This window comes from Natator depressus, chromosome 7 (genome assembly GCF_965152275.1).
Source record: "Natator depressus isolate rNatDep1 chromosome 7, rNatDep2.hap1, whole genome shotgun sequence".
NCBI classification, from domain to species: domain Eukaryota; kingdom Metazoa; phylum Chordata; order Testudines; family Cheloniidae; genus Natator; species Natator depressus.
In genome coordinates, this window is record NC_134240.1 from 66,593,503 (window position 1) to 66,618,319 (window position 24,817).

The 24,817-nt window shown below is 40.7% G+C and overlaps 1 protein-coding gene across 1 annotated transcript in view; it reads left to right on the forward strand.

Moving 5' to 3' along the window:
- The window catches only part of ANXA11 (annexin A11), a 56,626-nt gene that overhangs the window by 15,904 nt on the left and 15,905 nt on the right, over positions 1 to 24,817 (forward strand). Inside the window, exons 2-9 of the mRNA XM_074958679.1 lie at positions 15,315 to 15,375; positions 17,037 to 17,149; positions 19,250 to 19,639; positions 20,146 to 20,233; positions 20,672 to 20,766; positions 21,234 to 21,347; positions 22,565 to 22,655; positions 22,847 to 22,926. Coding sequence (XP_074814780.1) covers positions 15,324 to 15,375; positions 17,037 to 17,149; positions 19,250 to 19,639; positions 20,146 to 20,233; positions 20,672 to 20,766; positions 21,234 to 21,347; positions 22,565 to 22,655; positions 22,847 to 22,926 — 1,023 coding nt within the window. The 5' untranslated portion in view covers positions 15,315 to 15,323. The remainder of the gene's footprint in view (positions 1 to 15,314; positions 15,376 to 17,036; positions 17,150 to 19,249; positions 19,640 to 20,145; positions 20,234 to 20,671; positions 20,767 to 21,233; positions 21,348 to 22,564; positions 22,656 to 22,846; positions 22,927 to 24,817) is intronic.

A 24,817-nucleotide genomic window follows, 5' to 3' on the forward strand; every position in this document is an offset into this window, starting at 1 on the left:
TTAATAATAAACTTACAGTTGTTTTCACTATAAATATATCTCAGTGCTGTGAAGTTATCAAGGACCTGATTCTGAATTGTACCAGTCTAGCTGTGAGCATACTAGCCCTTTGGGGCCTGCAAACCTGTTAATTTCTGTGAGTGTCCAGTGACAGAGATGTGTCAAGGGGGTTGGTATATGCCTATTGCTTGTCTGCACAGAGAGAGCAAGGCCTGCGGAGACCTGGAAGGCAGTGCTTATATGGCTAGAGGCTGTTAGTCTCAGACAGCTCATAAACAAGAGATTAACGCTAACAGGAGTTGGTGATGACATGCCTCACATGAGGCCCTGACCCCCTCAGGAGCATAAGCATATTTCACCCAGCTCACAGCAGTATGATATTAAAAGTAACTTTGCAGTCACCCTACTTCTTAGTGTGCAAACTGTATACATTTTGGTTTGGCCTTTAAGAGATTGCTACCTATCCTTACTGACTCTTACAGTGTGACACCACTTGAAAACCTGTGTACATTAAAAGTTGTCTGGAATGTGGTTATTTTTGAGCAAGAGAGATAAAATCTTGTGGTCTTCTGGTGGCTTAAAGAAGGCAGGAGTAATTTACTGTAGCGTCATGATGGGTGCACTTCGGTTTAAGTGCTGTAGTACACAGAGTCTAAAATCTAATCTAAGATGGTTCAGTGAGATCCTCTCTGTTTTCAGAGTTGCTGGCATGCTGAAGATCTATACTGATAGCAAAGAGGATTGTTTTCTGTTTTTGTTCCTGTTTTTTCTGGTAATCCTGCAGACTGAAAGCAGAGAAGGAGCAGAGTTGCAACTGTTTGGCCAATGCTATCCATGTTTTCCAATGTATGTTGACTTTTTTTTTTTTTTTTAACCCCTTATTCTTAGGTATAGTCTTTGAGTGTGCCATTGGATGCACAAGTTTAAGCCAGTATTTCCCCAAACAAGGATGTCAGAAAACATTTGGCTGAGAGAAACAACCTTTGGAAACCAGTCAATGTAGAACTTCACTTAAGGGGAAGGGAGGAAAGTTCTTTTTCTGAGCAGATAAAGGATGATCAGATACTACATGTGCAGTTGTGGGAAACACACTATAAAGGGATACAATCCTGACCCCAGCTTAACAAATGTCCCCTGAACAGGAAAATACCTTCACTTTAGACAAAGGGCTTAGTGTGTCAGTAATTCAAGTCCCTGTGGAGTTGATAATCTGTAGAGGGACTCTGCTGCAGTGTCCACGTTATGTAGGAATGAATTAGCGTATTTCTCCCTAGATTGTCCTCGATTTTACCATGTGGCACCTTTCTCCTGGTTCCCAAATCTTGCACCACTGTTTTTTCCCCACGACCTCCATTTGGCTCCCGCATTAACTTTTGACTACCTGATCCTAGAAAGACTTAAGCATTTGCCTAGTAGCTCTTTTCCACCACTGAGACCCCATATTCAGGTGTGTGAGGAAAAGAGCCCCATATCCATGGAGGTGGGGGAGGGAGGGCAAGAGAGGAGGATTAGTGTTTCACATGAAGTGTATTTTTGTCCAGTGATATCAAGATTGTTTTACCTCCTTTCCTTCCTAAGCCAGACCACCAGTCTAGCCGCCTTCTCACTCTCACATATGGCTCTCTTCTGTCATGGCAATAATGCTCTTCTAATTATCTTTCCCCTATGAAGTCCCTCTCTGATATCCAAATAACAAAGTTGCACTACATTCAGGTAACGTGTGGGCTAGTTAGTGTTCCTGTGGACTAATGTTCCTGTTAGATTGCAGGATCTGAAAACATCTGCTTTAATGTGAGCTTAGTTTGTTTTCCTGTTCGAATGTTTTTATTTCACAAAATTGTTTTATCTCACACACTGTGCAGGACTTTATGGCACTAAATGTATCCTTAGTTACTTAGTGTTATTGACTAAGTTTTTCTAATAGTTTGAGGTCTGTTTAACGGTACTCATGACAACTGTCAAAATTCCTGAAAACTATTGCGTGAAATCAGTAGATTGCTTTCAGTTTTCCAGGCTGTGATGGTCACTACACAGTCTCTGTTGCAGGGAATCATGACGATACTAGTGTATCTTGTCTGATTGCAGTTGAACTGAGTTGCTGTGTACAGGCTGAAGTGAAACAAAATGGCTTAAATAATTAAAGCTGAAAGTGAAAGTAAACAGGCTCTAAATACCAGAATCAAATATGCTGGGAAATGTCTGACACGAGTATTTTCTGAATAATGTGAAATTTGTAGTTATTGACTAGCTTTGCTTCTGATCCTACTGTGGTATGGTTCTGTATCACTGAAAATAAATACGAATTAAACAAATAACAGAACTCTGCAGTATGCTTTTGTTAATAGAGCTGCTTTATTGAGGAAATGTTGTACCAATAAATTAAAAACCAGCAGGATCTTATTAAAGGGAAAAAGGCAAAATACCACATTTATTGTGAATACAGAAAGAATCATAGTAAGCAGTTAGTTACAGCTGTAACATTCCATTCAATCTCATCTTTATTCACTCATTCATTCATACAAACACACACACACACACACACACACACACACACACACACAGGTTCTGCAAGGTTGTTATCATAGTAAGCAGTTAGTTATAGCTATAACATTCCATTCAATCTCATATTTATTCACACATTCACACACACACACACACAGAGGTTCTACAAGGTTGTCATCATAGTTACCAGCCTTAGAGTTGCTCATGCCAAGCCACTGGCCAGGTGGCCTGGACATGAGGAGGGAGCAGGGCCTTGTCAGATGCTCATCTGATGCTCCTGGAAGTTGGTTTGCAGAATCAGACCCCAAAGTTCTCACTTTTTTAGAGTCTATTTTTATAGGAATTTCTTCCTATGCCAGTCTATGGGAATTGCTTCATCATGCTGTTGCTGAATCAATCAGCAGATAGCACATTCCTGACGGCTCCGTGCTGCTAGATGTTATCTTGTTCTTTGGTTCTCCCATTCTTGAGGCTGTTGGGTGGATTCCAGTCTGCCCTCCGGGGTCCTCTGGTTATTTCCACTTGACGCCTTCTTCAGCCGATGGACACTGGATTCTTAGGCTGGCACCTCCCTGATCATTCAGTTCTTATCCACACCAAGCATCCGTCCACATACATCCTCTATCTCTATTTTAATCACAATTGTTAATACAACAAAAGGGCGGGGAGTCTCTGGGTGCTGTTTCTGTTGTTAGAGTATTGCTTTGAGTCTCTGTGAATTGCTTTGAGAACAGATTCTGTCTTAGAATGTACTAACACAATTAGCAGCTTGCAAGTTTCACACATAGAGGGAGAGAAACAGTACCAAAACCCAAGAGACCTCTTAATTAGTAATACCCTGGAATTTAAACTATGGGGAATCAAACTCATTTGTGATTTTAATACAGAACTTCTTTAATATGATCCAACAGAACCTTCATACTGAGCTGCTGTGTGGTGGAAACAGCGTTTTTCCCCCTGCTTTGACCTTGTTTTGACCAGGGTTTGTAACGGCTGCTTCTGTGATTTTATTTTTTTCCCCCCAACAGCCAGGACAGAAAATGTTGGGATGTTTTCCAAGAATGTAGCATTATGGTGTGTTATAAAATTAGCAGACTTCAGTAATGTTTTTCTCCTAATTCTGCTCCAGAGGCAATTTCAACACACAGTTTAAAATGTGAGGGGTTTTTTAGGTGAATTCATTTTTTGTTTTCCTCATTTACCATCATCTCATGGATTGTTGAAAGCACCTTTTGTGTAGGGAATCACAGCTCAGTGAATAAGACTGTAGTCCTTTTTAAGGATGATTATACATGGTTCTCAGTAACATGTTTCTTGGATGGAAACCAGAAAGGTTCCCGAAGAGAAACCATGAATGGCACTTTCTGCACATGAGATAGGGCTTATGTCAAATCACAGATTGAGTCAATGTTTACGCTTACTGCAATGGGTTCAAAATATTTTATTGAATTAGGTCATATCTACAGTTTAAAATGGGGGAAGTCTAGACAAGTATTTGAAATTGTATAAAATAAACACACATACCTCCCATTATGGAGGGGGGAGGGCTGTATTAAAGAACTCTAATCTGACATAATGGTGAACATGACTTACATTCAGTGTAGGGTGACCAGATGGCAAGGGTGAAAAATCAGGACAAGGTGTGTGGTGTTTTTTTTTGTTTGTTTGTTTTTTTTTGGGGGGGGGGGGGCTGGTGGTGGTAATAAGTGTCTATGGAAGACAGAGTCCTGAATATTTGAGGCTGTCCCAATAATATTGGGACATCTGGTCACCCTAATTCAGTGTGTACCAGGACATATCTGACTTAATGATGAGAATGATAATATCTTACTCAGCCCTGGATTTAATCACAGTTAACTGATAGGATGCTGAATGTGCCTTGTCCTCATCTACGCTGACTGATAAATGAGTTCAGCATTATAGCCTAATTTGATTAAACATTGGTAAAGTGTGACAGAATTGGCACCACACTTGGATAGAATCTCTCAACAAGAGAGAAGCTGAGGCAGCATGGTTTTGAGAATTACGGTGCTGGGCTGGAGTCAGGAGATCTAGATTCTATTCCCATTTTGCCACTAACCTACTATGAGATTTTAGCCAGATCACTTCAACTGTGTGCATGTTTTCCCCTCCATCCTTTGTCTTGTCTTCTTTAAACTGCAAGGTTTCTGGGGCAGGCACTTCCTTACTATATATTTGGTACAGTACATAAAGGGGCCCCTGATCTTGGTTGGGGCCTTTACGCACTACTGTGATGCATATAATGCTAATTAGATTAAAAGGGGTCTTAGAACAAAAATAGACCATGACATTCCTTCTCTCATGCTGCTGAGTCATGGCACCTATGCCCAGTGAGTTCTAACTCTGGGCATCCTATACAATTTTGTGAAGCTTTTTCTTGCTGCCCTTTGTAACAAGCTTTCTGCCAGCATTACCAACTAATTCTCTAGTTGTGCAGTAAGCTGCCTTTTCTGTATAATTTTATTTACCTTTTTGCATTTTGGTCTTATGCATAGTGTAAAACAAATGCTGTCTCATGATTTCCCCCCCCCCCCCCCCACCACCACCACCACCACATTGGTTTATATGGGGGGTTTATTTTTGGGAGAGTTTATTGAAGAGTAAGCCCCTCATAAACTTCTCAAAAAAATGTTACCAGCTGTGTCTCTTACAGATAGATCTGTTTGTTGAGTCGTAGGCACTTCCTGTTTTGTCCTGGATAGCTAAGGAGTCCTGTTTGAATTTTGGGTCAGGTAGCTTGTATTGCTATGGTAGAACCTTGTACAGCTTTTCAGAGTTTCAGGCTGTGTCCAAGGGCGAACACTATGAAGGGATGTGGGATTGATCTCAGCGAGAGAGGATGGTGACTGTAGATGTTTTTTGTTTTGTTTTAACGGTACTCCCTTTTTCTATTTTTATTTATGTGGGGTTTGGAAGGAATATCCAGCACTTCTGTGCTTTTCATCAGTGCCTTAAGGAAATGTAGATATTGCAACTCATGTGCCACATGCTCACTGTGTTTACACAATGGGGTGTATTCTAAATCCTGTTTCAACTGCTCTGGTTTAGAATGTTGAAATAGCTGGTTCCGGCACAATGAGTGTTGAAATGAGATACTTAAGCACTTTCTCCTCATTGGACATGTGTCACTCGCTGCATGCACCAGGCTGTGGAAATGTTAGGAAGAGGGGGACAGAGGGTTATGGCAGTGCAAGTAACCTGGAGAGGTGGCGAAATGTCTCAAGAAAAATTGACAGAGCAGGCAAGAAGCTGTGAACAAATCAGCTGTTGAGAGTGAGAAGTTTGGGTGCTGGTGGACGGGACTTGACTGAAATCAAAGTGATGTTGAAAAAAATCTATTCTAATAACACATGAATAATATATTTACCCAAAAGGATTAGAGGATTTTATGTAACGTACTTTGCATATTGAGGATTCCTGGCCTTTCTAGTTGAAAATAGCATGTCTTGAGTAGTAGTCTTGCTTTTTGAGTCTCCTAAGGATGTTTCTAAATTTCTCTCTAACTTGACAACTCGGTCTATATGGGCTTTTTTTAAAAACAATTTTTAATTTAATTTCATCTTTAATATTTAAAGGGTTCTGCTGGAAGATAGAATGGAAGGACAAGTTGTGATTGACTAAACTGTATGAAATTTGTGGTGGTGCTTCTGTAATCTGTTGTTAAGGTCTGGTCTGTTGTGTTCTCCCCTGCACGCGCACACACACATACACTTGACTTTATTTCTGGAGTTCTGTAATGAAAATAGTCCTGAGAGTTTCAGAATATCCTGCTGGCTCTGCATTTATTTTAAACCTGGAGGCGGTAACGTTGTATTTGGGTGCTGAAATAGTTTGGCTGTGAAAAATATAAACTGGGCGAAACAGCATTCAAGGATGGGTATCTGGATCAATCGGGTTTTCTGGAGCAGGGCCAGTGTTTTGGCTGGTTTTTGTCCTTTTTTTAAACTTAAAAGGAAGCACCATCAGTCTTAATGCACCAAGTGCGTATATATACCCAGGTTTCCTTAACAAGAGTTTCTCCCTTTTGTTGCGCTTTGTAAGAAGCTGTGCTATATTGTACTACACAGTACTAATAAATAGAACTTGCTTAATGAGGAAATAGTATAGGCTTTTAAAAAATATTGTATTTTCTCAGGTTCATGCATTTCAAAAGGCAGGGTTTACTTTATTGCCAGAAAACGCTGTATGTTAATAAGCCTGTTCCATTTTCCAAAGATGAAGGGGGTGGGGAGGGAGAGAGAACAGAACAAAAAACTAGTGGCATCGGTCTATAAAGACATTTGGAAAAGGTCAGATTTTATTGCGTAGAGCAAGTTAATATGTAATAAGGACTTGAGCTGCCAAACAATTTTCTCTTAATTTTTACATAACTTCTGAGGCTTTTCTCGTCCTCCTCCTCCTCCCCCACCCCCACCCCATACTTGGGCTAAACTGTCCTTTCAAGTACAAATAGCTGTAGTGGCATTACCAGCTGTAATGGCCAAACAAGCTTCCCAAGGCGTTCTGCCCATACAGTATAGCTGATAGAAAGGAAGGGCCGTACACAGGTTCACTGCCTCTGCATTGAGAAAGTGTGACATGTAGTTTCCCATGCCTGCTTGGTGGTGATACCGAGCTCATGCTGGGGCAGGGCCTTGGCTACATCTCCAAATCAATTGAATGCTCTTACCATAGGGGGAGCATCCTCAGTTGTTGACCTCTCTTTCTTCCTGTATGAACACACAAGATGGGCAAGAAGGAAGAGGTCCTCTGTACCTTTTCCAGGCACAGGAAAAAACAGTTCTGCCTTCAGCCTAGGTTAGAAGTCTTAAATAATACTTTGCTTTGTAGGTGGTGCCATTATCACTGAGAATCAGAAAATCCTTTATATGGATGGCTCACAGGGTCTTTTAGTTTGGAACTAACTCCAGTAATGAACTATCCTTTGGGATAAGACAGTTTTGAAAAAGGCACTTGGATGTTTAGTATGATGTGGATTTGAGCCTCTTTTAATGAAGCTCAGCTTTCTTATGTTCCATTACATTGTGGAGAGTTACAATGGCTTTCCAAGAAAAACAAACAAATCGCAGTGAATAACCTTCAGGCTGGAATGTTCTCTCTTATATCCTGCAAAAGGGGACACACACAGTTTTCACCATAACTTTACAGTATTTGTCTTGGCATTTCTTATCAGTAAAAATGGTGAAAAAAATTGGTAACTTATTGGACAATAGATGAGATATTCTGAGCACCAGAGACCTTTTCCCAAGTTTGAGATTTTTATGCTCTGTTACTGCTAGCTCGCCAATGGAGCCAAATTCTGTCCTTGGATGCGCACATGGCACTCCCAGTATAGTCAATGGGATCTATGGTTAACATCGAAGCATGGAATTTGGTCCTTATTGCTCATTTAGTATGGGGTCTATGTGTATGCTTTTAGTCCTGATTTGATACTTTAAGTTTTATATAATGCACTTGCTGATGAAATAAAAAATGGAGAATTTAACTTTTTATTTTGTTTCCCCTGTTATAGCCATGTTGATCCCAGGATATTAGAGAGATGAGATGGGTGAAGTAATATCTTTTATTGGACCAACTTCTGTTAGTGGAAGAGGTGATTTTCAGGCTGGAAACTCTGTATAGCTCGAAAGCTTGTCTCTTTCACCAACAGAAGTTGGTCCAATAAAAGATATTACCTCACCCACCCTGTCTCTTTTTATTATTTTAAATCTTTTGTGGATCCACTTTTGAAACTTGTTTACCAGTATGAAAAGGACATTGTCGAGACCAGAGGTCAAAAATATGACCTCCCTGTTTTTCCTCATGTGTTAATGTTTTATAGTTAGTCTCAAAACAAATGCTTTAATGCCCATATTCCCCCCGCCCACACACACACAGAGACATCTCCCCCCCCCCCCCGCCATCATGGGTACTGGGAGGGGGAAATACTACTAAGCAGAGCAATCTCAATTCCAGAGATCTGATTTTGATCTGATTTAAGATCTGATTGTGAGCAATAGCAATGGGAGAATGATAGGAAATATAAGGGCAGGGGGCTCTTTACTATTAAATATTTCACACTGCTCCATCACTTCTCTGGATTATGCCAAAACACTGAACAATTGTTGAGATAGGTGGTTGTTTATACTGGAAAAATTTGTTTGAAAATATGGCAATTTTGACTCATGGAGTTTCCCTCCAATCATCGTCCCAGCTGGTCAGGGTGGGACTCATTCCTTCTGTGGGACTGGAAACTCCCTCAGATACAAAATTCCACTACAGCATCCTGTTGGTGGGGCCTGGTTTCCCTGTCCCTTCATCTCTTGCTACTTCCCACCTGAGATCAAGGTGGAAATGTATGCTCACAAGGCCACTGTTGGTATTGAGAGAGTCACGGTCACAGTGTCTGGAAACCAACTGATGCCCGAGGGGAGGCGGGAGAGGGGCACCTCAAGGATCAGCCTGAAGCATACTGAAGTGGCTTCACTGGGCTTTGAATCAGTGAACCTTCTGGCTGAACGAAACTTCTTCCCTTCCCTGCCATTTTCAGTGTGCAGGGAAGGTTTCTTGTGTGGAAAATACCTGAGTTCTAAGGGAGGTGATGTTTTGTGGTCTTTCTCCACAGCATCTACAGACTTGTGGAGGGGGTTTCCATAGGGCTCAAGGAGGAAGAATGTCACAATACTGTCGCACATCTCTGTTCCGTCATGAACACAGCCACCAATATAGTTTCCAGCTCTTCTTTGAATGTGTTCCCTGGGTGATTTGGCTTTGACCTCTCTTGCTATTGTTGCCTCCCAGGTTCATCAGCCTATGCTTCAGTTTGTGGTCCCATGGGGCACAGAGCTAGATACACTTTGTGAGCCTAATTTGGATTCTACCAGTTTATAACTAGAACTGGTTAGAAAATGTTGTTGTTTTTTTCCCTCCTGCAGAAAATTTTGATTAAAATGAAGGGGAAAAAAATCCAAAAAAAATTTGGCAGAAAATTTTGACTTTACATAATTTAAAAAAAAGAGAAAGAAAAGAAGAAATTTTCACCTGAAAACCAAAAACTTTCACTTTTTCAATGAAAACTCAAAATTTTTATGGAAAGCTGGCACTGTCTACAACAAACTTTATTTAGTTGAAAACCCAATTTTGGTTTGAAAATTCTAACAAAAATTGCTTTTCCTACTAGCTCTGTTTATAACCTCAGCAGAGTCACTCCTGATTTATGCAGGTGTAAGCAAGATCATAATCTGCCCTTAAAATGATGATGAAGTTGCAGAATCCAAGCAAGGGTTGGGAAGTTTTACATGAGATGACTGCAGCTTACCTGGAGTGTAGAACAAATACAGCACTTCAGTAGCCAATCAAATAAAGCTGAATTTCTGCCACTGACTCCAAAATACTTTACATCTCTTCCGTTCCTTAAAGCCTCTTATTTCAGTGACCCCACTGGGCTGCAAGGTATTAATTGTCAAATTGTAGTTTTTTTTAATTCCCCAGTTTGGAAGAACTTGAGCTACCAAATAGAGCTCAAAATACACAAGTCAGTGTTCATGTAGCAGATGTGATGTGTGGAACAGCTGCATAAAACTTGCTCAATCTATTTTACCTAGAGATTGTGTGGGTTTTTTATTATTTTTTTTAAAAGGAATAATTCATAACACATTCATTTGGCGCATTGTTCCTAACCCACTTTTAGGGGAAAAAATGTGTAAGTAAATTCTTGTTCTTTAATCCTTGTCATGTTCTTCTTTCTTTTCTGCTTTCGTTTTGTTTCTTAAAGTGAAATGCTTTTTAAAAGACCAAAAATACTGCAAGAATAATTTAAAAATAAAAATCTCACGAAGCAGTAACTGTTCCTATGAAACAGCTCTAAAGAGCCAAATCTTGCCAGGGGCTTAGCATGCTCACATACCACTGATTACAGTGGGAGCTGGGGGGCGTTCTAGCACTCTGCAAGATTGCGTCTGTCTTAGGGGAAGTACGGTAGAGGACCATCTGAATTTAGGTAGACTGTACAAACACTGGGGTACATTCGATCAACAGGGAAGTCAGAGAATTGCATGCGCATATCTGAGGGCAAGATCTTATACTGTGAAGATGGTTCTTGGTGGGTGAAGGTGTCTGTATTCTTGGATTGTAAATACTGTAGTATAAAACACAAACTCTTAAAGTTTCTCTAACTGCAATAGAGGAAAGAGTTTTTTTTGTTTGTTTTCCCCATGTTCTTAAATCCTTAACTCTTTGGCAGTCATGAAAGAAGGGGGACCTTGTATATCAGCTGCCTTGTTCACCCTGATTCAAGGATTATCGTTTACTGAATAACTTTCGGGCTATTGTTGTTTCTGAAGCTTATGTGCATTAACATACTCTAGGCTTCTCTACCTAGCTCTTATAAAGCTCTTATAGATGTCAAAGCACTTCACAAAAGAGGTCAGATCCATTATCCCCATTTTGCAAATGGGGAAACTGAAGCACAGAAGGGAAAGTAACTTTCCCATAGTCACCCAGCAGGCCAACGGCAGAACCAGGAATACAACCCAGGTCTCCCGAGTCCTAGTCCAGTACTCTATCTACTAGGTCATACTGTGTGCCCACATGGCCTAAGACCCTGAGAGCAGGAGAGGGAAGCTGTGAGAATGTGGTGATGAGAGAAGTAAGCAATAGGATTTTGACAGCAGTCTGGATATCTTAGAGAATTGGATTCATTTGCCTACCCGGTCTTTCATCAATCTGATGAAAAATCTATTCAAAATAGAAATAGGCCTTATCTACAAAATTTGGATCTTGATCCAATCCTTCATCAAAGTCTAGATGTGTTCTGGATCTGGGGTTTTGGCGTGAGACATTATGGGGATCTGGGTGAGTTGTAAAGTTTTGATTTCAGATCTGAAAAATACCTGCAAAATTTGGAGAGACCAAATTTTAGTATTTTGCCTGGCCCGTTGCTAATTCTAGTGGATCATATTTACTACAGTTGCCAGTTCCTGACTTGGTGGTTGTTAGGATGAGTGCAAGATGCATCTGTTTTTTCTTTAGTGTGGCCCTGCAGCTAAATATTTCCTCTGTGTGTGGGTGGCAAGTTAATTGCGAGCAACGACTGTGCATCTATAAATGCTTTCAGTGAATGTAGATATTACCATGTCAGTAAGTGCTTATGTAAGTAACCAGGGACAGTGGGATATGTGGGAAATGTTTACTGCTTTCTGTAGAATATTGAGGGGGCACCTCAAGCGGTGTACAGAATTTTCCTTTTTAAATGCCCCTTTCTTTTAAATGTAGGTTGGCTGGGCATTAGAAGCCAAATGATGGCCATGGTCTTGCAATCAGATCTGTACAGATGGATCCCAGCACTAGAAGGCAGCTTCATTGACTTTAGTGGGGCTTTCTGTGTGTGTGAGAGTCCGCTTGTGAGGATCAGTTGGCAGGATTGAGACCTAAATATACACAAACATCTGCACCTTCTGCTGAGATTCCTCCTGCTCATTCTCCTGACTGGTGGAGTTGGTTAAATAATTAACCTTGTTAACACCAGCTGTAGAGAATGGACATTACAGCATTCACAGATACTTTTTGCAGCTGTAGAGTGTAGCCCTTGTTATTCCTCAATGCTCCCTGCCTGACACAGGGACAGTTAATTGAAGGAGCCACTTATTCTTCCTGGGTGCAGCAATATGAAGCCTCCACTGCAGTGGCCGCAGGGGACGAGTGATTGGGTAAATACCCGGGCTTTTTTGCAGCCTAAGTTAGTGTGCAGGGAAATCCTTATTTCAGGGAACTGGTCCTATGTGAGCAGACATCCCATTCTGGCTGTACTGGAAGTGAGACAATACTCTCTGCCTTTCTAATGCTGAACTCCACACCAGGAAAGTACATTCTCAAGTACCCAGTCTAATAGATTTTCTTGTATATCCAACCTATTTCTTTAGATTTTGGTTAGTCTACCCTGTTTAGTGTAATCTGTATTGCAGTTCTTCAAATTTTGTCTCTTAAGTTAAATGAGCACCAGCAATTTGAAACCCAGTCAGTCTTTTAGAATGAGGTTTATAGGCATTTTAGGTACAACACTTACACCTGCCACTTTCTGTGACCTTTCCTGATCACCCTGTGCCTCTTTAAAAATGGTTTTCGTACACTGTTTGCTTTGTGAAAGATCCATGCAAACTGAAGAGGGAAATGAATCCAAGTAGGCAGAAGAAATAGCGAAACTGACTAGACACACAATGCTGTCACGTGCCCAATGTGAACAAACTAAAAAATAAAGCAATACTTTTCTCGCTAGTCTGAGTCATTACAGGAGATCTCTGCAATAAGAGAGGACATAAAATTTAGAGACCGAGGTATAATTTTTTAAGTCATTGATGTCCCTTCCTTTATTTCTGCTGATGAGCAAGAAAAGGTGAAAGGCTGGTGGGTTTGCAACCACAAGTAGTTATCACAAATTGATTGCATGTTGAAGTCTTGAACCTTTTTCATTCTCTAATAAAACAATTTCACTGAAACAGTCACAATGTGTTTCTAAAGAAGACGTCTGGTTCGTTTATCCACAGTTAAATCTGTGGCTTTACCAATCATTTCAAGTTCTAATGAGTGACAATAGCACGTGATGTGCATGTCCAGTAAGTGGTAATGAGAGATGATGCTGTATTCCAGTCAGTGCTCTGCATATCCAAATGTATACTACGTTTCATGAGTGAAGGGCTCTTCTCTGCACAGTATTTTTTTAAAATAGACACTGGTATTTTCTTACCTCTAAAAATAACCTGGAAAACCTAGGAGTGAAGATTCGCTGGACATTTGTCAATCTCAGATTCCTATACTGCTTTCATTACACTGCTGGCTAATGCCTGGAGATCCTGCTTCTGCAACCAAAAAGGTTAAAGAACAGACTGACTGTATTACAGTCAGAAATATACACTTTTTTTTTTTAAATAGTTCACAAAACATGTGGAAGGATAAATATACAACAAAGGGCGAGTGCATGAATCCCATTGTATAGGTGACAGCTTCTCAAAGGTTTTCCTTATCATTTACTAGGATGCTCAAACGTAGAATCAGTGTTTCAGTAGGATCACTAGCAAAGTGTTAGGCTCAAAAAAGCTCCTGATAATGATAAACTGTGTGCACCCTGAGAAATCAACCAAGTGGTGTCTGGGTAACCACATGACTCAGATAAATTAGTCGGTAGGAGTCACAAAACTAAAATCCTCACACACCATTTAAAAATGTTTCCTCTTAATTTCTGGGTCAAGTTTTTTTGCTTTTTGTTTTAAGTAATTAAAAAAAACCCAAACCTTTTATTTTCATCTTGGGAAACCATTGTTGGGATTGTGCAGCTGTCTTTCCTGTTTGGAGCTCTGTTCTCTCTGCAATTATTTTGGCAGCTGATTATTTCATATACTTTACTGATGAAAGGGACACTGTCAAGATTGATGTAGCCAAAATTTGACCTGATTTTCTCCCCCCACACCTCCCTGTTACCTGTTTACAGATTCTATTAATATCGAGTATCGCATATGTCCTCTTGCACTTCCACTGTGCCCCACCCTCTCTTAGGCCTGGCCTAAACTAAAAAGTTAGGTCAACCCAGCTGCATCGCTCAGGAGTGTGAAAAATCCAAATCTCTGAGCAACGTAGCTCAGCTGACCTAACCCCTGGTGTCGTCAGCGCTAGGTCAACGGAAGAATTCTTTTGTCAACTTAGCTACTGCCTCTCGGGGGGGGGGGGGGGGGTGTTACACGTGTCAATGGGAGAACCCCTTGTGTCGCTGTAGGGAGTGCCTACACTTGAAGCACTGGTGCTGCTGTAGCATTTTAAGTATAAACATAGCCATAGAGTTTGAGGCCAGGAAGGACCACCAGATCACTTAATCTGATCTCCTGTATAACACAGGCCACCCATGCAAGCACCTGCATGCCAAACCCAGTGACCAAAATTACATCCCACAGTGAAAGCTCTAAACCCCAATGCAGTCACTATGCATGGCCTTGTAGAGTAGGGCAGCACAAGGCATGTGGAACATTAGTGAACTAACACTCATACTCTCCGCTAATAAGGCGAACTACGATGGTTACTAGTACAGTAAGGATTACAAGTGGGTTGGGGCAATGCCCACTTAACTATATGATTGAACTGTGGCTAGTCAACAATCTACTGAAAGAATAAATTTGTTAGTCTCTAAGGTGCCACAAGGATCCCTTTTCTTTTTGCGAATACAGACTAACACGGCTGCTACTCTGAAACCTGTCATACTGAAAGAATGGGAAAGGTTGGCTAGCTAATTATGGACTAGACTCATCAAAACTTAAGCACTTTGTTGGATCGAGGCTTACATGATTATTGGGGGAGGGAGATAATCATTGTGATAACTAACTAGCTCCCATGTTGTTAATGAATAACTGGGGGGTCAGGCAGGCTAGTTAATAGATGGAGAGGCAGGTATGATTAACACATGCAAAGGGCAGAGTTTACAGGTATAAAGGTTTATTATATAACGTTTGAATGCTGTCAATTGCTGTTGCTCTTTGTGTCATTTCAGTATGCGCACTCGTACTGCTACTTTATTCTTAACGTGAAGTGTTACCACATTGTCACACACATAATATCCCTTGATCCAGCACCAGGAGCTGGGAACAGGGAACCTCTGTTCATGTCTTTGTGTGAGTGTGTGTCAGAACTGTGTGGTTTACACAATAAGGGTAGCGCAGAGAGATCTAAAGTTTATTAGCCCACCATCTACACAATAAATGTATGTGGCATATAAAACACAGAATATTTTTTTAAAACAACGTCATCAATTCTTGTCTCTCTTTTCTTTTCAGATCTTAGCAATGAGTTACCCAGGCTATCCTCCGGCAGGCGGGTACCCCCCAGCAGCTCCAGGTAACTTATCCAAACAATCCAATTCAAGTGGAGACAAAGCACAAAAAAGAGGGATCTGAATGGTTTCAGGAATTGGGGATTGGAACACAGAACCTTTTTGTGTCTAGGTCATCAGTTAAAATTTAGGACAGGAGTGAATGAGCATTGTTATGTCTGGTGGTTATGTGGCCTCTTATGAAATGAATTGAGTACTTTCAGTCTTGCTCCTAACGGACAGGTACTTGCAGCACACTCAACACTGGGGTCAGTAGAAAATGCATTGATTTTGATACCGGAAACCATGATTTCCAAATGTGATGAGTGATTCTGGGTACCCAACTTGTGCTGCCTTAAAGGAGCCTGATTTCCAAATGGAAGGGGCTCAGCATTTTCTGCACATCAGGCCCCCTTAGAGTGTCTCATGTTGAGCACCCAAAAACTGGTGCACCCAACATTAGTAGTGGCTTCTGAAAATTTTGGCCAGAATAAATAAATAGCAAGAAAAAATGCCCTTGTTGGCACTGGATGGGGGAAAGAACTAGAGGGCCTTGCTTCATGCTTAGTGAGGATCTATTGTGTAATTTGAGACCAATAAGCCACATGGGCCTTGGTCCTAATGTTCTCCCCAGTGCACTACATAATGTGATGAAGCAGTGAACACAGCCAAATGCATATCAAACAGACAAGGCTGCTCGAAGGCTCCCAGCAGTGCTGGAACTAAAACCTCTGTAGCTACTGTTTTAGAACAGTGTTTGAACTTTGACCCGATTTGATAATGAAGGGATAAAAAGAGAGAGCTGTGTTACCAGAACTATGAAGTGCCTGAGAATGTCTATCCTATTGGAACACTCGGCCTGCTGAATATCCAGTGTCAACTGCTGCAATCCGAAAATAGATCAAGTCCTTACATGTGAGGATTGAAGTGTCTTTAACTATATTCTATTATATAACTCTACCAAGTTTGCTTTTGTTAATAGAGAACATAATGGTCCAAGGATACTTCACACATGACTGCATGTTTCTGGTCAGGTTTCTTTTCCTATTATGGTCATGTTATTGCTGTGGTTAGGTGTGAGATCTGCTCATTTGAACCTTGCAGACCTTTTAGTTTGTTTTCCTCTTGTCCAAGCAGCCTACGTTTTAATAGATATTACAGTTAAAAAATGCAAGTAGTAATGAATAGGGCAGAAAAACATTTTAAGTTTCAGAGTAGCAGCCATGTTAGTCTGTATTCACAAAAAGAAAAGGAGGACTTGTGGCACCTTAGAGACTAACCAATTTATCTGAGCATAAGCTTTCGTGAGCTACAGCTCACTTCATCGGATGCATTCAGTGGAAAATACAGTGCGGAGATTTATGTACATAGAGAACATGAAACAATGGGTGTTACCATACACACTGTAATGAGAGTGATCACTTAAGGTGAGCTATTACCAGCAGGAGAGTGGGTGGGGGGGAACATTTTGTAGTGATAATCAAGGTGGGCCATTTCCAGCAGTTGACAAGAACGTCTGAGGAATGGTGGGGGTGGGGAATAAACATGGGGAAATAGTTTTACTTTGTGTAATGACCCATCCACTCCCAGTCTCTATTCAAGCCTAAGTTAATTAACTCTAAGGTGCCACAAGTACTCCTTTTCATTTGAAGTTTTGTGATTCAAGGTGACTGTTTGATTATTTCAGGTAGTAATCCCTGGGGTGGTTCTGGCTATCCTCCTGCAAATCCACCTCCAATTGGACTGGAAAATGTTGCCAACTATGCCAATCAGTTTAATCCAGACTATATGTCAGGGATGGTAAGTATATTTCCATTTAACGTATTTTAAATATGATTTACTTCAATGTCAAGCTGTATTTCTACCGTAGCAGCAAGAGGGTTGGGTATGTTTTCAGTTTGTGTGTTTTTGCCTAGGAACATACAGGAGTAGTCCAAAGCTCCATACGTTCTGGGGGCAAGATTCCTAGGAAGGGGGGGAAATGGGAAGAATGTAGTGGCTGAATTCATGGCCTGATTTTTAAAAGTACTGCCTTTGAGGCTAATGTGTGCTGCTGGGAATTCATCATTTAAGAAAATCAGGCCACTAATTTAGTCAACTAAATATGGGTTTAGGAGCCTAACTTTAGGGAAAGTTGGCTTTTTTTTTTTTTTTTTTTTAAATCTTGGCTTGGTATTGTGACTCTCGCAGTGCATAGAGGATGGGGAAGAACTAATAATGCTGGTGCATATGGCTAATTGGTTCACACTGGAAAACTCAGTCCAAGTTCCGCTTTTTACCTAACTCTTCAGCCAGTTCACAGCCTTGCTCACTCAAACAAGTGACTTAGCTGAGTTTACATAGTGTGAGACAGTGTCTCATCCCTTGTCTTCTACACTCCTTCTCTAAGCCCAGATATTCCTCCTTGCAACAGATTACGGTGAAAGTAACTTTTGTAGACCTAGGAAAATGCAGAAGTGATTTATCTCTTTATTTTTATTTTATTCTTGTGCTCAAAGTAGAAGCTGCAGGAAGACTGAAATGGTGGATAAATATCCTTTCACTGTATGCTGTTTATACACAAAGTGATCAATCTAAATCTGACCTATCAATCCTCATCCTCAAAGGAAACCTACACTTTTTCAAAAGACAAGCCTGGGTGCTTAAATACATTACTCTGCTAGACACTAAAAATTGTGGCCTGAAAGGAGCCACCGGATTTATGACTTACTACAAAAATCTGTAACTCAGTATCCCCTCTTTTTGTCCTAAGACTGCAGAGGTATTAAGGAGCCACTCTGTCTTGAATGGTCCCTAATGTGCTAACTACTTATGCTAAACAATCTGTTCCACCTTGCATTTTGCTGGGACACTGGCAGAACATTTCCCAGACCTGAAGAAGAGCTTGGTGTGGCTCGAAAGCTTTTCTCTCACCAACAGAAGTTGGCCCAATAGAAGATATTGCCTCACCCACCTGGTCTCTCTGTTTATACAATGGACTTTGGCAAATTGTGGACATTTGCACCACAAAGTGAATTCCTGAGTGTTTAATATATGGAGATATTTGGTAGCTACAGATTGAAATAAGCAGCGTGTTCTCAGTAGTGTAAGTGGCAGGACAGGCAGCGTGAAACTGACTAGAACCATTCTGTTCTAGTCTCATTTATGCTACTGGAAAAGGAGTACTTTGCAAGAGCACAGTGCAATCACTGAAGGATGGTTCAGTGGGATTCTACCCAGATGCCCAAGTGTGCTGCAGAGGCTTTTATGAATTATGAGCTACTAGCACATCTGTCTGCCACATAAAATACCCCGGGGAGGAGGGCAAATGTGTTTTACTCACAGTATCTGAGAGCAGATCCCTGCTGATACAGTAAAACGATCATGATCAGAGAAGGAATTGACCTCTGCGTTGTTTGTTTTTTTTAGTGTTTGATGTTAATCAGATAACCTTTTTAGCTGTAAGGATGGCGTGGTTACTAGTGCTTGTTGTATGAGCATGGGGACGATAATACTGGAGGCTGTGGTTTATGTGACTGTAGTTCTGATGGCTGAGGTAGAGAAACTTAAGAAGAGATGGTAGCAGATATGCATGCGTTACAGCTCTTGCATATGTTTCATGTAGTGCATAGATTTTGCCCCAGAATGGGATGGGGTCAGTTTCAACAGCAAGGTCAACAGCCATTTCCCCAACACTGGTCAATCTGTTTCCTTTGGGAAAGGAGATTTTCACACATGGACATACACTTTCCTCTCCTGACCGGGGGGGGGGGGGGGGGGCAGGGGGTTTCTCTACTTCATTTTAATTTATTTTATTTATTTATTTTAATTTTTTTTTTTTTAAACAGTGCCAAGTACACAATTGAAAGTCAACACCTGATCCATCTTAATCTATATTGCTTTAATTGTCTGTCATTGCAGGCTTCTAATTTGTCAGGAATCTTCGGAGGTGCCAATGTACCACAAAGCGCATATCCTCCTGCACCTGGAGGCTATCCCCCTCTCCCTCCTGGGGGCTTCGGGCAACCTCCATCAGGACAGCAAGCCTCTTACGGAATGTACCCCCCACCTGGAGGAAATCCACCAGCAGGAATGCCAGCTTATCCAGGATACCCAGGCAGCCCCATGCCACCACCAGGGCAGCAGCCGCCAATGACCTACCCAGGGCAGCAGCCAATGACCTACCCAGGGCAGCAGCCAGTGCTACCACCTGGGCAACAGCCAATGCCAAGTTATCCGTCAGGCCCAGCTGTGAATCCTTCTGTGCCTTCTTATTCAGGATCTGTGATGCCCACAATCACACCTGGAGCAGTAAGAGACATTTCAGTGTGTTTAATTTTTAATTGCCGCATGTTTCCTTTGCGTGAACCAGAAACAAACTCGGCTCAATAAAATCATGGATGAAGGAGGAGGTTTGGCCAGAGAGAGAGCTCTTATTCAGATAGCAACAATATAAATACAGACTGGGTGACATTAAATCTAATTTTAGCAAAATTATCCTGAATTAAATTCTTAAGGCGAGTTTTAAATCCCTTTTATTGAATCTGCCTTTCCTAACAAAATATTTGCATTTGCCTATACCACTTTATGAAACCTTAATTAATGAGATGCTGTGTTTAGGACCCGTGAGGCTTTTTCTTTTCCATATGTCCACATAGTTTGAGTATAAAATGAATAAACCATTTAAATTCCATTGTAATTTTCTTCGTTTCTTCTCTGACATGGGCTGTGACTAGGGCAAGTTAGTAATGATGTGAAATCCAGTTTTCTAGCTAATTCAGTATCTAACAGTTATCCTTTTTATTGGCATGACTTAGTCTGGAAACCGAGGCACAATCACTAGTGCACCAGGATTTGACCCCCTGCGTGATGCAGAAGTCTTGAGAAAAGCTATGAAAGGATTTGGTGAGTGGTCCATGGGCTTAGTTTCTGTTGAAAGCGGTATTGCAGCATTGCTCCACTGCTGCCATTCTTCATTGTTACACTTGCGAAGAGTGGACTATTATCCTTCCTGTAAGAAACTAAACCTTTATCTGAGGTAATCAGCTGGGAGAGACCACAAGAATAACCAGTGTTATGAGTCTGGTATGTTTCTTTCCATTTCATTTGCAGTTGAGATTAGTGCTGGAATTAATTTGACAATCATAGCATATAACTAGAATATTTGCTGTAATGTCCCATCTGATACGTTGGGGACGCTGTGCAGTAAGGGTACAATTCAGCTCCTAGTAAAGTCAAGAAAGTAAAGAATTTAGCCACTGACATAAGTAGGAGCAGGATCAGACCCTAATAGAATGTGATAGCCTTAAAATGTCATACATTATGCACCCTTTGTGTTCACAGGAACTGATGAGCAGGCGATTATAGATTGTCTTGGAAGTCGCTCAAACAAGCAAAGGCAGCAGATCATCCTGTCCTTCAAAACAGCTTATGGAAAGGCAAGTATTTCACAGCAGACCACAAAGAGCCAACCACCACCTGCTGCCATGCCTTTTATCAACGGGCCAAACAGTCCCAATGCTTGAAAAAACACTGAGAATTAACCAATGTTGATATCACTCATAAAGGAATGCTGGTATTGGTGGGCAGCCACCATAGCCCATGCAGGTATAGCTCTACCCTCCCTGACCTCCAGCCTGTAATACAGTTTGGTTGAGAGGTGTCAGTCCACTTTGCTAACTGTTCATTTCGACCTTTTGTTCAGTACACAACATTTGAAGGTTTTTGTTTTTTTAAAGTTGTTGTCAGTTGCTACCATTAGTACTGTTAAATGGAACAATTTTGTATTGTGTATGTGCTACTTATTCTTGAATGTGAAAAAGTGCCAGTAAGCTGCAAGAATCTAGTGCTAGTATTTGTCAATATCTCTGATTCTGAGCCTTTTTAAAAAATTATCTCCAATCAGGATTTGATCAAAGATCTTAAATCTGAGCTGTCGGGCAACTTTGAGAAGACAGTCTTGGCAATGCTGAAGACACCTGTCATGTATGATGTTTATGAAATAAAGGAGGCTATAAAGGTTTGTTTAGGGAAATTAAGCCTTTAAGATTATGTAGTTTTTGTTAATCATGTTGAGTGCTTAAATTTCCCCCATAATCTTGTCTTTGGATTGTGTCTCTTAAATGATTGTTTATGTCCCACCTCTCAAGTAGATAACGACCAAGTGTAATTGTGAAATAGATTTGAAGCTCTTTTTTATTTAAAAAAAAAAAAGAGAGAGAGAGAGAGAGAAACAACATTATGCAGAGGATCTGTGTTGGTGAGACTCAGGAACTGAGTTCTAAACCTGATTCTGCCATTAACACGCAGTGTGGGTAGAGGCAAGTTATTTAGATGAAAATTTTCCAGATTGGCTGCTAATTTGAGGTTCTTCCAGTCTTGGATGCCCAAGTTGAGGCATGATGGGCCTGATTATCAGAGGTGCTGAACACCCAAAGCTTCCATTGGCTTCCTTTGGGTTGGGGTGCCAATGCCTCTGAAAATCAGGTCCTTAAATATGTCACTTGGGCACCGAAAACTTTGGCTGTAACCTCGGCCTTGGTTTTCCCCATCAGTAAAATGGGGATATATTTCCTATCTCACCTAGGACTTCATGTACAATGCTTTAAATGATGCAAAGCATTATAGAAATGTTGGGTATTATTATTGAAAGTTTCCAGACTGTTTTGCAAACTTTATTCTCAAGATAGTTCAATTTTTCAGCATGTTAATTCTTAAACTTACTTACAAAAATGAGCTGAAATAAATATCTAAATCCCTGAATCACAGCATCAAGGTTTATATAGAAGGTCTCAGGTGCAGGGTATAGGCAAAGTAGCCATGGGTTTGAAACAACAGTTAATAACATTAGTTGTCCTCAGAAACAGAATTAGATCACATCAGTCTTTCTCAAGTATTGTTCATTATAAGAAATATTAAGTGTAAAATTTGCTGTATAAAATCAGATATAAATGATATCATCACGTAAGATACTTTGTAAGTACTTAATTAATGCCTTTAACATGGCTCTTATGTTTTCTCAGGGGAAAAAAAAGCCTGTTAATGTGTGTTTTGTGTTATGAGCAATGTGTGAACTATTCAGCTGGAATATTTCTTACGCAAAATAATGACTTCTGAATTGCCTAGTTTTAATTCTGACCTGGAGATAGTTTCTTGGCATGATAGTACATTACAGCAGTGAGCTGTGTCCAGGATATGTGTGTGTATTTTTTTTTCTCCCGTCTTCTTTGCATATAGGGTGCTGGCACAGATGAAGCCTGTCTTATTGAAATAATGTCTTCTCGCAGTAATGAGCATATTCGAGAAATCAGTAGGACCTACAAAACAGGTTAGGCTTGACACAGTCCCAGTAACTGTACCTTTTCTGATCACCCCTCAGAGCACATTTTTATAACAGTAATGGAAAAAAATCAGAGGCCTCCACCAGGCATTGGAGGCTTTAATCCTGGATTTGTAGTAAAATTGTGTACAAGTACTTATGAAATGAGCGGATATGCATAATGACTTTCGGTCTTCCAGAATTTAAGAAAACTCTGGAGGAAGCTATACGAAGTGACACATCTGGACACTTCCAGAGGCTTTTAATCTCACTTTCTCAGGTACTTCAACACTCAAGTAATACTTCTGTACAATCCTTCCTGAAAAGTAGTGGACATAGTGGGATGAGAGAAAGATGGATATCCAGCTCTTCATCTGATATAAACTGGCATCCTTCATTGGCATCGGTGGAACTGTGCCAATTTACAGCTGCTGAGGATTTGCTCTCGTGTTTTTAGCCTCTAAAATTGAAGTGTGCTGTTTTTTTGTCAGGAATATGGCCCCCACAGCAACACGTGGTCCTTACTGTGCCACGTGGTATAAGATGGTGAAAGTCTCTTAGCAACGCAGGTTGAATTATTCTGGCTAAGAAGAGAATCAAAGGATAGATAGAAAAGACTTAAAATTATCATGTGGCCAGGCCTCCAGGCTCTAAATATTTCTCCACTTTCCCCCCCGTTTCTTTTCTTGCCTTCTTTACAAGAAAGGGAAATAAGTAATAAGTAGGTTTCAGAGTAGCAGCGGTGTTAGTCTGTATCCGCAGAAAGAAAAGGAGTACTTGTGGCACCTTAGAGACTGTGCATCCGATGAAGTGAGCTGTAGCTCACGAAAGCTTGTGCTCAAATAAATTTGTTAGTCTCTAAAGTGCCACAAGTCCTCCTTTTCTTTTTAAGTAATAAGTAGTCTTCCACTGCTTGCTCATATTGATTCCAATTAGATGTGCACACACTGCGTGCACAGTTGCCAGAAGGTTTTTCCCTTGGCAGTACCCATTGGGTCGATTGTGGAGCCCCCTGGAGTCGCACCTTCATGGTGCCGAATATAGGGCCCTGGCGACCCACCGCCTCTCCAGTTCCCTCTTACCGTCAGTGACGGTCGTTGGAGCGTTTCTTCTCTTGTTCAAATGAGTGATCCTCTATCTTGCTTGTTGTTTGTATATATTTCTTTAAAATACATATATATTAGTTAAATAGTTAAAATACGTTTTTTTAATACTAGTTTAGACTAGTTGAACCCTTGTTATCGGGAGTTTCCCCTCCCCCTCCCCCGTTTCCCTTCACTCTCCTGGGGCGGGGCATGCCCCCGTGTGGAGTCTGCCAGAAGCCTATGCCAAATAGCGACCCACACTCAGCTTGTCTGAAGTGCTTGGAGGAGCCTGAAGGCACTAAATATTTCTCCACTTCCCCCTGTTTCTTGTCTTGTCTTATAAGAAAGGATAATATGTAGTAGGGGGACACAACTTAATTTTTAAACTGCATTACGATTGTATTGAAGGTCTGCAATGGGACATGTTCATAAGTGTTTGCAGAACTGGGGCCTTAGTTTTTGAACTCAGTTGTAATTAACCCAGTTCGCTGTTTCTGCAGGAATCACATAACCTGCGTTAAAATAAAGAAGCAAAGTGCTTAAACTAAACTTGTTGAGAAAGTAATTTTGTTGTTGTGGCGCACGCGTGCGCACACACACACACAGTTGATCTGATTTTTTTTTCTTTTTTTTTTTTCAATTTTGAAATTTTGATGCAAAATAGAGCAAGAAATGTTTGAAATTAGTTTCCTATACTGGTTTCTACTTACCTATTTTGCAGTGATAAAAGGGGCAAGTACTGCAAACTTCACTCATGCAAAACTTCCAATGAAATCAGTATATGATTTCAGAGATCGATCCCCAGTTGGGAAAATGATTGTCTGTCTGTGTTAGTGCTGCTGGGTGTTCAGAGATGAGTGAAAGGAGTGGGGGGAAATGTAGAAAAATAGGTCAAAATAATCTTAACTTTGAGAAATAAAAAGACGAGTGCCTCTTAATTTTTGGATAATATTGATATCCTGTAACTACCATACATAAATCCTTATGTCACCTTCTTCATGGATTTATTTTAATTCCCCCGTCCCTGTGCAAGGATTAGCAGGATATTCTACCCAGTAATTACTTTGAAAAACATTTTATTACATA